The 14,701-nt window shown below is 41.2% G+C and overlaps 1 protein-coding gene across 2 annotated transcripts in view; it reads left to right on the top strand.

The window, feature by feature from the left end:
* The first annotated feature begins 610 nt into the window (after positions 1 to 610).
* The window catches only part of tbx21 (T-box transcription factor 21), a 38,413-nt gene continuing 24,322 nt past the window's right edge, over positions 611 to 14,701 (top strand). The window contains exon 1 of one of the 2 annotated variants that reach the window (XM_072249055.1): positions 611 to 1,298. In XM_072249055.1, the coding sequence (XP_072105156.1) occupies positions 772 to 1,298 (527 nt within the window). In that variant the 5' untranslated portion in view covers positions 611 to 771. Of the gene's footprint in view, positions 1,299 to 12,290; positions 12,315 to 14,701 lie in introns of those variants that run through there. The other variant, XM_072249056.1, reaches the window with a different exon arrangement.

Genomic DNA, 14,701 nt, shown 5'->3' with positions numbered 1-14,701 from the left:
TCAATTATTCGCCAGTACCCGGTGTACAAAATGGATTTAAATATTTCAGTATATAAAATCAAAAAGGATGCTCTAACGACTGCGGAATATTAGACGGAATAAGCGAAATGACTCATGCCTGTTAAAGTAAAAATTAAATCTCAAAAATTCTGGGCTGGGATTACGTTCAGAAGTTTATCTGACATGCAATCTTTTTAGTAAGAACCAATTTTTAAAGGGTAGTTGACCATTCGGCCCAAGATGTTTGCGCCGACTATTTAAAAGACTTGCCCAATTTTGTCCCGCGATACATAATCCCCATATTTTTACAACTCGGTCCTCTTCAATCACTTGTCCAATTACATACAGTGAGCTAAACCTCACTTCGCTTTTCAATGTGACACTGAGGCATTTGCGGGGTAATGCTTTATATAAAAATATTCTTAAATTCTTGCCACACATTTTTACAACTCCTGCCTTCGATACAACCGAGATTTCCTTTCGCCCATTCGTCGTGGGCGGGGTTTGGGCAAATCAGCGTCCTCTCTGCGAGTGACGCTAAACCAATGAGACGCATGCTGCTATGACTACCAAGAGCGCAGAACGAATCGTTGTAGAAAGAGCCCGGGGCAGCAGAGTGTAATCTTTAATAGGAGCTGGTACCTGATAGACTTAGACAAGAGTTTAGACACCGTGATGGACATTATCCAACGTTACAGTAGCACCAAGAAACTTTGATCAGTTATTTTTTTTAAAGTTTACATTTTTTCCTTCCCTTTCTCTGTTCAGTCCATGGGAGGATCGACTCCAGACTCCGGCTCCAACTTTCCCATCACCATGTTGAACCAGCCAGAGTCCAGCGAGAACTTCAACAAAGAAGCCGAGAGGAATAAACCGATGCAAGACTACCAAGAGCTGAGATATGGAATGCAGGACAGGTTCTATTTAATGGGAGACCAGTGTCAGAGCACCCCGGACTCTGTCCCTCTCCCATACCCGAGCCAGCACATTTCGACCACCGGAATCGCTGTAGGTAACTCCAGCAGGTATTTGACACCGGCACTGCCTAACTGTCCTTATACTGCCAATAGATCGCAGGTCCCCGGAGCGCCGAGCTACCCGACACCGGGAACAGAGGTTTACGCGACGAGCACCGATTCCTTCTCTGCTCCCTATGCTCACTCCTTCCAGCGGACTTCCCTCTGCTCTGTGCCGGGGTTGCAGGTATCTGGCAAGGTGCAGATTATGCTGTGCAACTACCAGCTCTGGACTAAATTTCACAAGCATCAGACGGAGATGATCATCACCAAACAAGGCAGGTGGGTAAACTGACGTCGGGCGCCCTCTCACCCTCAGAGCCAGACCGTTGTGGTGTCTGGGGGAAATAATAGATTAAATATCGAATTGACTAGAGAGCGTTTGAATAAAAACTGCAGATGAAATTGATTAATTAGAAATATAAGCTACTTCCAGTGAGGGAAATGCCATTTGGAGATGGCTGTTTCAAACAGACTAGATTTCAGGAAAAACTTGGAAACTGTTCACGCTGATTCCTGTAGCTTCATTGCCCCCGTACTTATTAGAAACGCTCCATCCAATTACTTTTAAGAATCACCTGAGGTTAAACGAGAACTGATCTAAACCAAAGCTCCAGTTTCAGAATTACACCGTGTGTGTGCGGTTTCCAAACATGAAAATCTCTTTCCGCTTTTACATTATAAGAGTTTTTTCTCTCTCTCTCTCTCTCTAAATTACATGTGGATAAGAAAAATCGGGTTTTAAAAGAAATATATTTTGGTTTAAAGTGTGTTCTGGCACCGCACCCGTCAGAACTTGCTAGTTTCCGGGTTGTATTTTTGGCGAGCGTTATGCACACCCTTCCTTTCAAAACTAATTTCCCTCCCCCTGCACAAGAGATTTTACACTGAGGTTTCTATTAACGCGGGACTGTATTACTTGCAGGCCACTGCGTTGCAAAGCGGGTTAACCGATGTCAAGATAACCAATAGTCTTCAACCCGTTTTCCAACGCTAGGAAATTTTTGAACCCCGCATGTTGCCCCTTAGGTTAAAGTGTGAATTTCAGGAACAGGGAACGCCATCAGAACAGCTTCACTTTAGTTAGCTGGTAAGAAAATTCAGATCAGATCAAAGTGTCAGGGGTGTGATGCAGTATGTTTGGTGAAAGAGATTGCTTTAGAATCATTCGCTCTTCCGCTTATCCTTAATAGAAAGGTTAGCTGTGAATGAAACAGATCCCTCAATAAAAAACGTTTCAGTGCTGCTTGGGATAACGTTGACCAGGACTCGGGGGTAATCGTACCGCTCTTCAAAATAGTGCCAAGGTAGTTCCATCCACCGGTGTTGGAAACGGCCCGTTTAGAGAAAACCTGGATTGAAAACTATACCTTTTCAATTTACTGCGCAAATTTAGAATGCTCAGACAGGCAGGGTTAATAACTGCACGGAGACAGTCCGCGATACGACCACCCTGCTGAAGTGACAAGTATTTTTTTTAAAAAGATTGGTGGTTTGAGTGCTTACAGCGACTCTTCCCGGCAACGTAGATCCCCCAACCTCCAGTCTGCCCTGCCTCCTCCGAGTCTGAAACATATTCAAACTTTTACAAAACCGTTTCTACGGCAGGGTGCAGGTGGCCGTTCATTCTGTTCTGATCGCTGTTTTCTCATGCGATCTGCTCGATATAAGGAGGGGAAAGTGGCCTCAGAATTCACACCTGTTACTTGGGATTACAGCGCCAGCGAATTTCTTGTGATCGAGGATAATTTTAAAGCTTAAGGGAAGTTAGTTCCAAAACTATATTTTTTTTTGCCATGATACATACGCAGTATGCACGAATCTGAAGATTTAAACAGCAAAAAAAAACTTGCTGGAAGTATGAAATACAAGTAAGAACATACTGAAAATATTCAACGGGTCAGGCAGTATCTGTGGAGAGAGAGAACGTTTCAGGTCGGTGACTTCTTATCTGCAGTAAGAGAACAGTACAAATGTCAGCCAGGGGTTTAAGGCAAATCCGTACTAGCAGTTTTAAATTCCACCGGGTTCCGCCATTGTCAGGTCGAGTGGACGTCTGAATGAACTTGAAGGTTGCAAACTGTTATTAGCCTGAGTGTGTGTTCGTACGTGTTCAGCGGTCAATCTGCACATTATGTGGTCTAGCCATGGGTTTAAGATTGACTGCCAAGAAACTATTAGATCAGTACAAGATTCAGGGGGAGCTGTGTACTGAGGAAGAGGTGGTGGAGGATACAGCAGACGCGTTTCAACAAGAGTTAGGAACATCGGCCTTAACTTGAAGGAAATAACGAGAAAATCCTACCAGCTGCATGCTTTGTCGCGTTGTATCCGGTTCGCCTGCTCCAACGTTGGTGATTGTGTTTGTCAATGGAATTGATGATAGCTAATCATAGCAGTCAGACCTGACAACCCCCAGCGGTGAAGAGTTGGGGACTGGTTCACCAATACTTGTTCAATCATGCTGTAACTGTTTATAGAGTATTGTTCAGCAGAACTATACAATTGTAAATTCACAGTACACTTTTCAAGTCTGCCAGTCTATTCTCCCAGGTATATTCAGCGAACCACGGCAAAATGATACTGTGGAAAAAAAAAAACTAGACGCTACAACTCTACAATTAAAACAGTAAGTGCTGGAAACATCCAACAGGTCAGGCAGCATCTCTGGAGAGAGAGAGAGAGATATTAACGTTCACAGGTTTGAGTCCAATCTGAAATGTCAACTCTCTTTCCACAGATGCTCTCCACTTGTTAAGTAACCGTGTCTCGCGTGCAGCAGGAATAAGAAGCATCCAGGTCTTCCAAAGCAAAAAGGGAGATGGCCACCTCAACCCAGTTCGGTTCTCTCCTCGTCAAACATCAAATGTATAGCTGGGCAGGTTAATCGGGGCTGGGAGAGAGTCCTGGTGCATTCCCCTCTCTGATAAGAAAGGAAGGAGAGTCCAATTCTTTTTGTAATTGTGTCGGTAGAATGGGTTAACTCAACGAACAAAATTGGCAGGTCATCTTCTTTATAACTAAGCTCCTAAACTGTGGCACTCAATACCTAAAACTAGAAGGGATGCAGACTCAGTCAATTTTAAACTACAGCTCAAAGCCCATTTATTTAACCTGGCATTTAACTACATCATTTTGCCTTTTATTTTCATGTTTGCGCGTTATATATTATAAGGCACTTTGAACTTCATTGTTTTTATGAAAAGTGCTCCATAAGATATTGCTATTAAATTATTAGGAAACACAGAAGATAAACTCATAGATGGTATTTGAAATCCTAGTTAGTTGTGATTTAGGAAAGGGATTCAATTGCAAGAAAGAACCCCCCCTCCCCCCCACCCCCCCGTAATACGAAAACTATCCTTTTGGGAGATGTACCTGTTAACGTGCAGAATGCATAAAATAAAAAATATACTTTTCTCCCTAAACTGATAAGGTACAGATTTTCAGGTTCCATTTCAGTGAAATAGTTACTGCTTGGCTACATTCTGAGGGATTTTTAGAGTATTTAATTACAATATTGCGTTGTTACATTCAATCAACCCAAGCAACTCAGTTTAGAGGAAAGTGCAGATGAAGTGCAGCAGAAGAATACGCTGTCTTTGTCTTTATGACAATTTCCATTTTTAAGTAAGGTTTGATTTTTTGTAAATTTCTCCATGGCAATATTTGCAGTGGAATCAACCCATTGAACAAAAACATACAAGGGCGAAGACGAGGCTGTCAAAAGTGACCACCTCCTCATTTAGAAAATGTGTGAAGTTACCCTTTCAAACACCTTTGGGAGAGAAATTAAACTGCTTGCGATTGCTATTGTCTGCCGCTTACTTTCTCCCTCTCCTTTAATCCATTTCCTCTAAGAATATATTTTCTCTTCATGCCTATTTTTGCCTTTGTGTGTCGATATTTATATATTCTCCGCACCCATGCTCCCTGACTCAGTTTCCCTCTCCACCTTTGTCTCCTTCCTCTGTTCTCTCACTTGTGTCGGTATCGCCTACATTTCCTTTCTTCCATAAGGGTGGGCTGTTTTTTTCTCTATTTTTACACCTCTCTGTCCGAAATGCGCTTTTCTTTATTTACGATCTCTCTCTCACTCCATCTCCCTCTGCATATTTCCTGTTTATTGTTTCCTCAGCTTTTCTCTAGCTGATTTTTAATGTATGAGAAATAGGGAGAGAGAGATTTATTTTTATTCTCATTCTGTGAGTTTTCCTCTCCGTACCTCTCTAGGTGCATGTGTGTTAACATACTCTGTAGGAATTCCTTGTGCTGTTTTCATTTTGCAGAGGTCTCAGCAAGTTGCATTCGCCATATGTGTGTTTAACCTAACTGTGTTCTTTCATCTTCGTTTTTACGGAAATAAATATCAGAAACCACAAGTCGGCAAAGAGACTCCACGTACAGCAGTGTAGTCAAATTGTTTCTGCAGAAAACTGCAATAACCGCCAACTACTGCGCCTCCCACTGAGTAAAAGGGGCGGGGGTAAGTGGGTTGGCGGGGGAGAACTACTTCAATTTCCAAGGGGCATTGAGCATTTGAAATAAAGCAAGGAACAGGATTAAATGGTGTGGAATTGTTTCTAAAAAGCAAATCTCCCTTCTCTCTACCACAACCAGCATCAGATCAGACCCAGTTGAAATGAGTAACCAGGAGATGATTCATTGAACTGAGATCATATTTTCTTAAAAGTGTGGGTGTTTATTTTAATTCTCCACTCTTAAAAGAAATCGCCCAATTTATTCATAGCCGCCCAAAAGTAAAAAAAAACTGTCCACAACATACTCTTTCAAAAGATAGCGCCCTTTGGTTGTTCAAATATCTCCCTGTTTGAACTGGCATTTTTGTGCATCCCAAGCAAAAATGTTTTAGTTATGTAACTTTTTAGTTCCCAATATTCTAATGTACATTTTGCTCATTTAATAAGCAAACCTGACATTTTTCCCAGAGTATTACATGCAATATTGGTGCCTTCTGGTTTAGTTTTAAACCAATTTTGCATTCGATCAGCCTAAATGATTTACCATTTCATGCTGTAGTGCACTTTTCCTGCATTTGCTCCCATTTCACACTCTGTTTTCCATTATTGGAGTGTTGTGGATGGTGTCTACTGTGTGCCCATCCTTTGCAAGTCCTGTCTGCTTCATCTGCTAAGAACCTTACACTTAAAAGGCAAAGTGGGCTGTTTGAAATCAATCCGGCTTTCTAAGAAAAGATGTGTTGGCATTGGAGAGGGTCTAGAGAATGATTCTGGGAACGAAAGGGTTAATGAATGAGGAGCATGTGACGGCTCCGGGCTTGAACTCACAGGAGTTTAGAAGAATGAGAGGGGTTCTCATTGAATATTGAAAGGCCTACATAGAGTGGATGTAGAGAGATGGTTTCCTATAGTGGGTGAGTCTAGGACCAGAAGGCACAGCATCAGAATAGAGGGACGTCCATTTAGATCGGAGGTGAGGAGGAATTTCTTTAGCTAGAGCGTGGTGTATCTGTGGAATTCATTGGCTCAGGTGGCTGTGGACACCAAGGCAATAGGTATATTTAAAGCGGAAGTTGATAGATTCTTGATTAGTCAGCACATCAAAGGTTATGGGGAGTAGGCAGGAGAATGGGGTTGAGGGTTAATAAATCAGCCATGATGGATTGATGGGCTGATTGGCCCAGTTGTGCTCCTACGTCTTATTGTTTTGTAACCAGAATAACGAAACATCTTTTATGGTTAGAGAAAACGCAGGCAGAAAATATTTCTCTCTGTGTGCTTACATGATGATGATTGAAGCCTAAACGCTTGAGATGCACATGGAGATTCCGACGGCCCAGTCTACAGTTCATTCTCAAGCCAATTTTTTACCTGTAGCTAACAAGTAGCTATCGCTATGAATAAACTTCATTCCTCCTTGAGGAGAAGAGGCTTCCCTTGTGTATTGCTTGCAGAGTTCATGTCAATTCAATGTATGATAGGAGTATTTTAAGCATTGCAAACTCTATCTTATACAGCAAGTTTGCTTCAAACATTTAATTTACTCTAAAAAGGCGTACCATGAACTATCTGATCTGCATGGTTTGGTCACGGTTCCTGTGGGTGCTTGGATCCCATGGAAAGTCTAGGAGAGGCAGTTTAGCGTGCCTGATGTTCTGGCCAATAGATAAAAGCAGGTTGTCATTGCAGTGAGTTGCATCTTGCTATGCACAAAATGGTGGCTTAAGGTATCCACAAAAGCAGTGAGTTGATGTGAAATTTCTGCTTGCCATTGAAGAGCATTATTTAATTTGATGTACTTTCCAATTACATTATGATTAACTGCCTCTTTTTCATTGAATTACATAGAATTTATGGCGTTGTAACAAGCTATTTGGGCCAGGAGGTCCTGTCCTCAATAAATTATTTGGACTGAGCAGTCCCAGCTCTGGGAAGGAGGTCACAAAGGTGTTTGAATTTTTTTACACAGTGAAAGCATAACTGGCAGCATAAAAGCATGTCTATTCAACATGTGTTTTTAAATCACATCAATTTATTTAGAGTTTAAAGGGGCGCTGCATGATCTATGATGTCTGCACCATTTAGGATCAGGAAAATCCAATATCTAAGTCATTATGAAATCATTATCATTATTAAATTTATTATCAAAGTTTAGTATATGTCACCATGTCCTCATGTTGTACACTGGGAATCAGTTCAGCATTGAGGTGAGTGAAGTTATTCACACTGGTTCAGCAGCCTGATATTTGTAGGGCATTGACTGTTCCTGAACCTGGTGGTGTGGGACCTAAGGCTCCTGTACCTTCTGCCTGATGGTAATAGTGAGAGAAGAGAGCATGGCCTGGATGGTGCAGGTCCTCGTTGATGGATGCTGCTTTTTTGTGGCAGCGCTCCTTGTAAATGTGCTCACTGGTGGGGTGGTCTTGACCTGTAATGGAATGTGCTGTGTCCACTTAAGCAATATGTTGTGAAGTATTGCTGTAGGATTTGGCTGGCTAGCAGGCCTTAACAAATGAGCCAACGTTTACACGTAGCCAATTTTTGGCCAGATTCACTGGGTGGGATATTACAGGAAGGAACTGCCCAGTAGCAGCAAAATAAAGGGTGCTGAGCGCAAATTCGCCAACTGTTGCTCTGGCTGCAATACTGTAGTTGAGCACTGGTCAGGGATGCAGTCTGTGGCTTCTTCAGGACCGCTTTCAATTATGTAATATTATGACTGATTATTAATAATGGCATTTCAGAAAATTTATTCCCTCCCGTTTTTACCAGACAGAATGATGGTGCATCTTTTACATAATGTCTGAAGTGATTATTGCAACTTATAAATTTTCAGTGATTTTTAATGAAATTTTCAATGACTTTTGCATCATACTCATGTACAGTGAAATTATATATTGTAAAGTTTTCCCATATACACTCAGTGACCACTTTGGTAGGTACCTCTTGTTCCGAATAAAGTGGCCAGCGAGTGTATGTTCATGGTCTTCTGAGGTTGTAGCCCATCCACTGCAAGGTTCAATGTGTTGTATGTTCAGAGATGCTCATCTGCACCCCACTGTTGTGACACGTGGCTATATGAGATACTGTCACCTTCCTATCAGCTTGAACAAGGCATTTTCACCCTCGGAAATGCTGCGTACTAAATGTTTTTTTTTGATTTTCACACTATTCTCTGTAAACTCTAGAGACTGTTGTGTGTGAAAATCCCAGGAGATCAGCAGTTTCAGAGACAGTCAAACCAACCCGTCTGGCACCAACAACCATTTCACAGTCAAACGTCACTTAGATTATATTTCTTCCCCATTCTTATGTTTGGTCTGAACATCAGCTGAACCTCTTGACCATGTCTGCATGCTTTTATGCATTGAGTTGCTGCCACATGATATTGACTGTTTAGATATTTGCATTAATGAGCAAGTGTACAGGTGCACCTAATAAATTGGTCACTAAGTGTATATTTGGACCTTTATTTAAAGTAAGCCTTCTTTTGTTTGCTATTGAAAATAGAGTAAATTAGATACCCAACACCGGTAAGGAGAACAAATTGTTTGCAATTGTAAATACTATCTTTAAACTATTTTCTGACTACACCTGCAAATAGAATAGGTCTACTGTGAATTTCTGCAAGAAAATGAATCTCAGGGTGATATATGGTGACCCATACATAATTTGATAATAAATTTACTTTGGGTTTTTACTTCCATCACTTTCATATCAACACTCATACAAGCAACAAATTGAAATACGCATGCATGTTCAAGAAGCTGGCCCATTGGATTTTTCGTTAACTCAGCACCTGTTAGGCCAGCCTACCCAAATATTAATTAAATGCCATTGAAGGTCTTCATGTACAGGAAGCCTGCAGCCATTTTCTCATTACAACCTATTAGTCTGTGCAGTATTGGTGTGTGTGTGGTAGGCAAGGAGCCATTTTAATTATGTGAAAATGGTTATTGTAGTATCAGACTCCGAACCACTCCTCCATGTTATATTTATAGCATCTAATGTACAGCAACCATGCTTAACATGTGTCATGTCTTGCTTATTGTATACCATTAGCTCCAGATAAATGCACACCTTAATTTGTTGGGACAACTTACACCCAGAATATACTTCTTAAAGGGGAGTAGATTTGCAATGGAAGATTTTATGCTGAAACGTGATAATTTTCACGTGTCATACCTTAGCAGGAAGTACATAGTTAACATTTTGGATAAGTCCTTTGATTTTTAAATGTTCAAGCTGCCTTTTGAGAAGCTGTCTATTTGCAGCGGTTTCTGCTTATTTCAGGATGTCTCTTCTGCACTGCCAGTTTTGTTCCACTTCTCTTTTTATCTCTTGCTACTCAAACTCTTTTGTGTGTTGTTTATGAATGAAAGTGTGAGTGAGATCATGTCTTGCTGTGTTTTTCTGGAGAAAACTTTATGATTGTTTTTCAGTTTTGAGTGTTAAAGGACATGCCTTCCCTTGGCCTCACTGAGATGTTCGCCAGCTCAGTAGTAGCGCATCTTGGTGTTCTGGGAGTAGCTGAACTCTGTGTTACCCCTGTGCTGTCAGAGGACATGTTTATAAACCTGTTCAATGAGCCACGGTACTCTTGGCCCTGGAGCATGATGAGACCCAGCTTCTTAGCAACATTTCCTCAAGCTGCAATAAATATGAAATAAATTCCACTTTAGAAAGGCAAAATTTCAAATGACAACGTATTACTATGGTGTCTTTCAGTATTTGATAACGTTTGGTTTTAGAAGCCACACATTACACAACAGTTTAGAGGGGAAGCTGGAATAGATAAAATAAACTGAGGTGTGCTCTGTGTGCTATTTCTCAAGCAAGAAAATTCCTAAATCTTGGTGAGTTTGTGCAAATTTTTTTCTTGTAATTTTAATTGTCTTTCAATCCTAATTTTATATCCATGTCCTTTAATTGTAATCGATGCTTGATATTTGTTTTCAGTGACCTACTAATGGGTGACAGGGATTATCAGCAGTCTTGTATCAGATCACTTCAATAAATGGTTCAAAATTTTAAAAAAAATACAGCATTTCATACAGGATGTAAAATTATATGTCATCTTAGGGATAGATCACTGGGCTCTGGAAATTCCCCAAGAGGGAATAGCTACCCTGCATAGTAATTTCTAAATTCAGGTTCAAATTTATTGTCATTCAATTCATGCATACCACCAAACATTCCTCCAGACCAAGGTGCATCGTACATATAACGCAAATAGTAAGATGCATTTACGACTCAAGTTAAAAGTAAACTGTATGATGCCACAGCTGCTAAATATGTGCAGGTGCCTAAAGCTAAACCTTGGATTTGTTAACACACACAAAATGCTGGAGGAACTCAGCAGGTCAGGCAGCATCTGTGGAGAGGAACAAACAGCCAAAGTTCAGACCGAGACCCTTGTGACGAGCAAATCGAAGTGCCCACCTGCAACCCTGGGGATAGTTATTACCTCACCAGCCGGAGAAGGAAAATGAGGGATCGCAGCACCCAGTTTCAACATCAGAAAATCACGGCTTAGCACAGAAGTGCTTGATCACTTTTACTTCACCTGTTCAAGCCCTGGTTTTTAGAGTGAAAAAGTCCCTTGGTCATGAAAAGTTTGAAGATATCTATTTCTTTGACAAAACTGCTGAGTACAGCTGCCACAGTGGTCAGACGATGAAACAAAAATCACCAAGCGCGCGCGCGCGCACATACACACACACACACTGTTTTATGGATGTGCATATTTATGAAACTTATTGTTTTGGATAATCATGGTTGAGGTGGTGGGTGGGTTGTCCTGAGGCCCTGATTACTATAGCTTCCTCCCTTCCCCTACCTCCCCTTCGTATTCCATGTATGCTGTGAAACAATCTTGGACAATAATGTCAAGGGAGGCCAAAGGTTCTGTGCATTCATTCCAAGTGAATGGCTTCATGATCCTTGACCTGCTGTGAAAATTACTGATAGTTTCATAGACACCTGATTTGTCAAGACCATGATGAGCTTTGGTTCATACACATAGAATGACTTCTTTGACAGACACAAGGATTGGAGAGATGCTTATAAATGTCGGCTGTGTTTCTGATAGGAGGCAGTTGGAGGGGTGGTAGGAGAGGGTGGGATGGGAAGTGAAGGGTCAGATCCAGGGAGAAAGTGCTGTACTACATATTATTCAGGTCGCTCAACCTCAACACCTCATATCCACTAACACTGGTACTTACACACTGCAATCTTCAAAACTGCAGCTATCGGCAACGTTACCACATCAGAGAAAGTCCTTCGTGTTGATAAAAGACTAAGCAACAATCTGTTAACTGTGCAAAAATAAGTTAAAAAGAGGAATGAGTTACAAAGCAATAACTTATCATGAAAAGCTGTATTTTATTTGAGAAGATAAAATGTGTGTGTGTGTGTGTGTGTGTGTGTGTGTGTGTGTGTGTATACAGTACATTTATGGTAGTTACTTGTTCACTGTGCTTTATAGGATCACTTTTATATTTATAATGTTTTTTGACTGTGTTCTTTACCTTTGTTGTGTTTTTACGCTGCCTTGGATCCTAATTAACAATCACTTTGTTCCCCTTTACACTTGGGTACTGACGAACGACAATAAACAATCTTGAATCTTTTGTAATATATAACATATTTTATGTACTGCACTGTACCACTGCCACTAAGCAACAAATTTCATGGCATGTCAGTGATAATGAACTTGATTCTGATTCTGAGCAGAAGGACCTGCTTCCATGCTGAATGACTCTGGCAGACCGACTCCTGTGGGAGGAAGGCAGAGACATCCTCATAGAGAGGCAAGGTGCTTAATTCATTTAGTTACCTGTGTTGTTAAAATAGGATTGTGAAGAATGTCACACGTTGGACAGGTGCTAATGCTTTGGGTGCTGTCTGTAGGTTTTCCATGTGACCACGTGGGTTTCCTCTGGGTGCTCCGGTTTCCTCCCAAAGACATGCAGGTTGGTAGGGCAGCACACGCAAAATGCAAATCAGGCAACAGTTGACATTTCAGACCGAGACCCTTCATCAGCAACTGTTTACTTCCCTCCATAGGTGCTGCCTTACCTGCTGATTTCCTCTCGCATTTTGTGTGTGTTGTTCAAGATTTCCAGCGTCTGCACAATCCCTTGTGTTTATAGTTTAGTGGTTTCATTAGCTTCTATATATTGCTTCAAGTGCTACAATCTAGGGTTGTGGTATTGAGAACGTGGGGGTATTAAATGGGATTAATGTAGAATTAACACAAATTGATGGACGGCACAGAGAACAAATACTTTGCGGTTCCAATGGGGTGGTGGTCAGCTGCCCGTGGAGGCACCCACTGGTTTTGGTGGCATCAGAATGAAGGGCCCAAGGCTCCACAGGTGATGGAAGTGTGAAATAAAAAGTAGAGAATGCGGGAAATACACAGCAAGTCAGGCGGTATCGGTGGAGAAAGAAACAGTCGCTTGATTCAGTTCAATAACATTTCATTTCTGATGTTATTTAGCAATGCTAGGCCTGGCCATTTGAGAGGGCTATCAGCATTTAGCCTGTGGGTCTGGAGGCCAGAGTGTGTTAGTGCACCAACCATCTGCTCCTAACGCCCCAAAATCAGAATCAGATTTATTATCGCTGTTTTATGTGATGTGACACTTGTTCTTCGGTAGCAACAATTACATTATTGAAGCTGATAGTTTTTTTTTATGACAATCCAGTAGCTTCATGGTTACCACTGTTAAGGTTAGACTTTAAATTCCAGATCAAATTACCTAGGTATTAGGTACAGGAAGTACCGAATAAAGTGGCTGCTGAGTGTACATTCATAGTCTTCTGCTGCTGTAGATTCAACGTGTTGTGCATGCAGAGGTGCTCCTGCACACCATTGTTGCAACATTTCAACATGATTATTTGAGTTACTGTCACCTCCCTGTCAGCTTGAACCCATCTGGCCATCCTCCTGACCTCTCTCGTTAACAAGGTGTTTTCACCCAGAGAACTGCCGCTCACTGGATTTTTTTTTGTCTGTTTTTTGCAGCATTCTCTGTAAACTCTAGAGACTGTTATGCATGAAAATCCCAGGAGATTAGCAATTTCTGAGATATTCAAACCATTCCATCTGGCACCAACAATCATTCCACGGTCAAAGTCACCTAGATCACATTTCTTCCCCATTCTGACATTTGGTCTGAACAACGACTGAATGTTATGCAGTGAGTTGCCGCCATATGATTGGCTGATTAGATATTTGCAACAAGTAGCTATAGAAGTGTACCTAATAAAGTGGCCATTGTGTAATTTTGTTTCCTTCTGAACCACATGGTTTTTTTCCGCATTGAGTTGCATCCTGCCTCATGTTTATTCAAATCCACCTGTTCCTATCTTGGACTTTTTATACTCTGCCAACTACTTTTCATTTAAATTTGTATCATCTGTAAGTTAAGTCCTTGCACTTGTGCCATCTTACTCCCTGTTAATTTACGAAGATAATAAGCAAAATATTTCTCAGGATTCCTCTCCACAGATCAGGAAAATCATTCATAAACACGAGATTCTGCCGATGCAGAAAATCCAGAGCAACACACAAAATGTCACAGAAACTCATCAGGTCAGGCGGCATTTATACAATTGATGATTTGGGCTGAGATCCTTCATCAGGAAAACCCTGTAAGTGGCCTACCAACTTAGAGCTGCCAGCACCGCCCATGGTTTCTGCTCTTCGAGTCCTTGAGTACTTTAATCCCTGTGGAATTAGCAGCTGTGCCTTCTACTGCCAAGGTCCCATGCCCTAGAATTCCCCCCCCCACCACCACCACGGTTTTGTCTCCTTTAAGCACCTTCTTTTAAGCAATCACTTTAGACACACTCCTGTCATTTGCATTAATATCTCAGGTTTGGTTTGCCGACTGCCAGTGTGGTGTCATGTCATTTGAGAACATTCAAGGTATATGTTAATGGTGATTATTACATTTTCTTGAAAAATACTACCTACCATCTCATACAACAGCTTCAGCTGTGACATTACAATTGATAGATAGTCTGAAAACTCCGTGGTCACAATTCTCTGATGTAATTTAGTGAATGGACTTATGTATGGAATGATCTGTGTGGATGGTAATGCAAACTAAAGCTTTTCATAGTATCCTGATACACATGATATGAATAAACCAACTACCAATTGCCATTAATCCATGCCTTCATGAAGTCACA

This window comes from Mobula birostris, chromosome X (assembly GCF_030028105.1).
Source record: "Mobula birostris isolate sMobBir1 chromosome X, sMobBir1.hap1, whole genome shotgun sequence".
NCBI classification, from domain to species: Eukaryota; Metazoa; Chordata; class Chondrichthyes; order Myliobatiformes; family Myliobatidae; genus Mobula; species Mobula birostris.
This window is presented reverse-complemented; position numbering and strand designations above follow the sequence as displayed.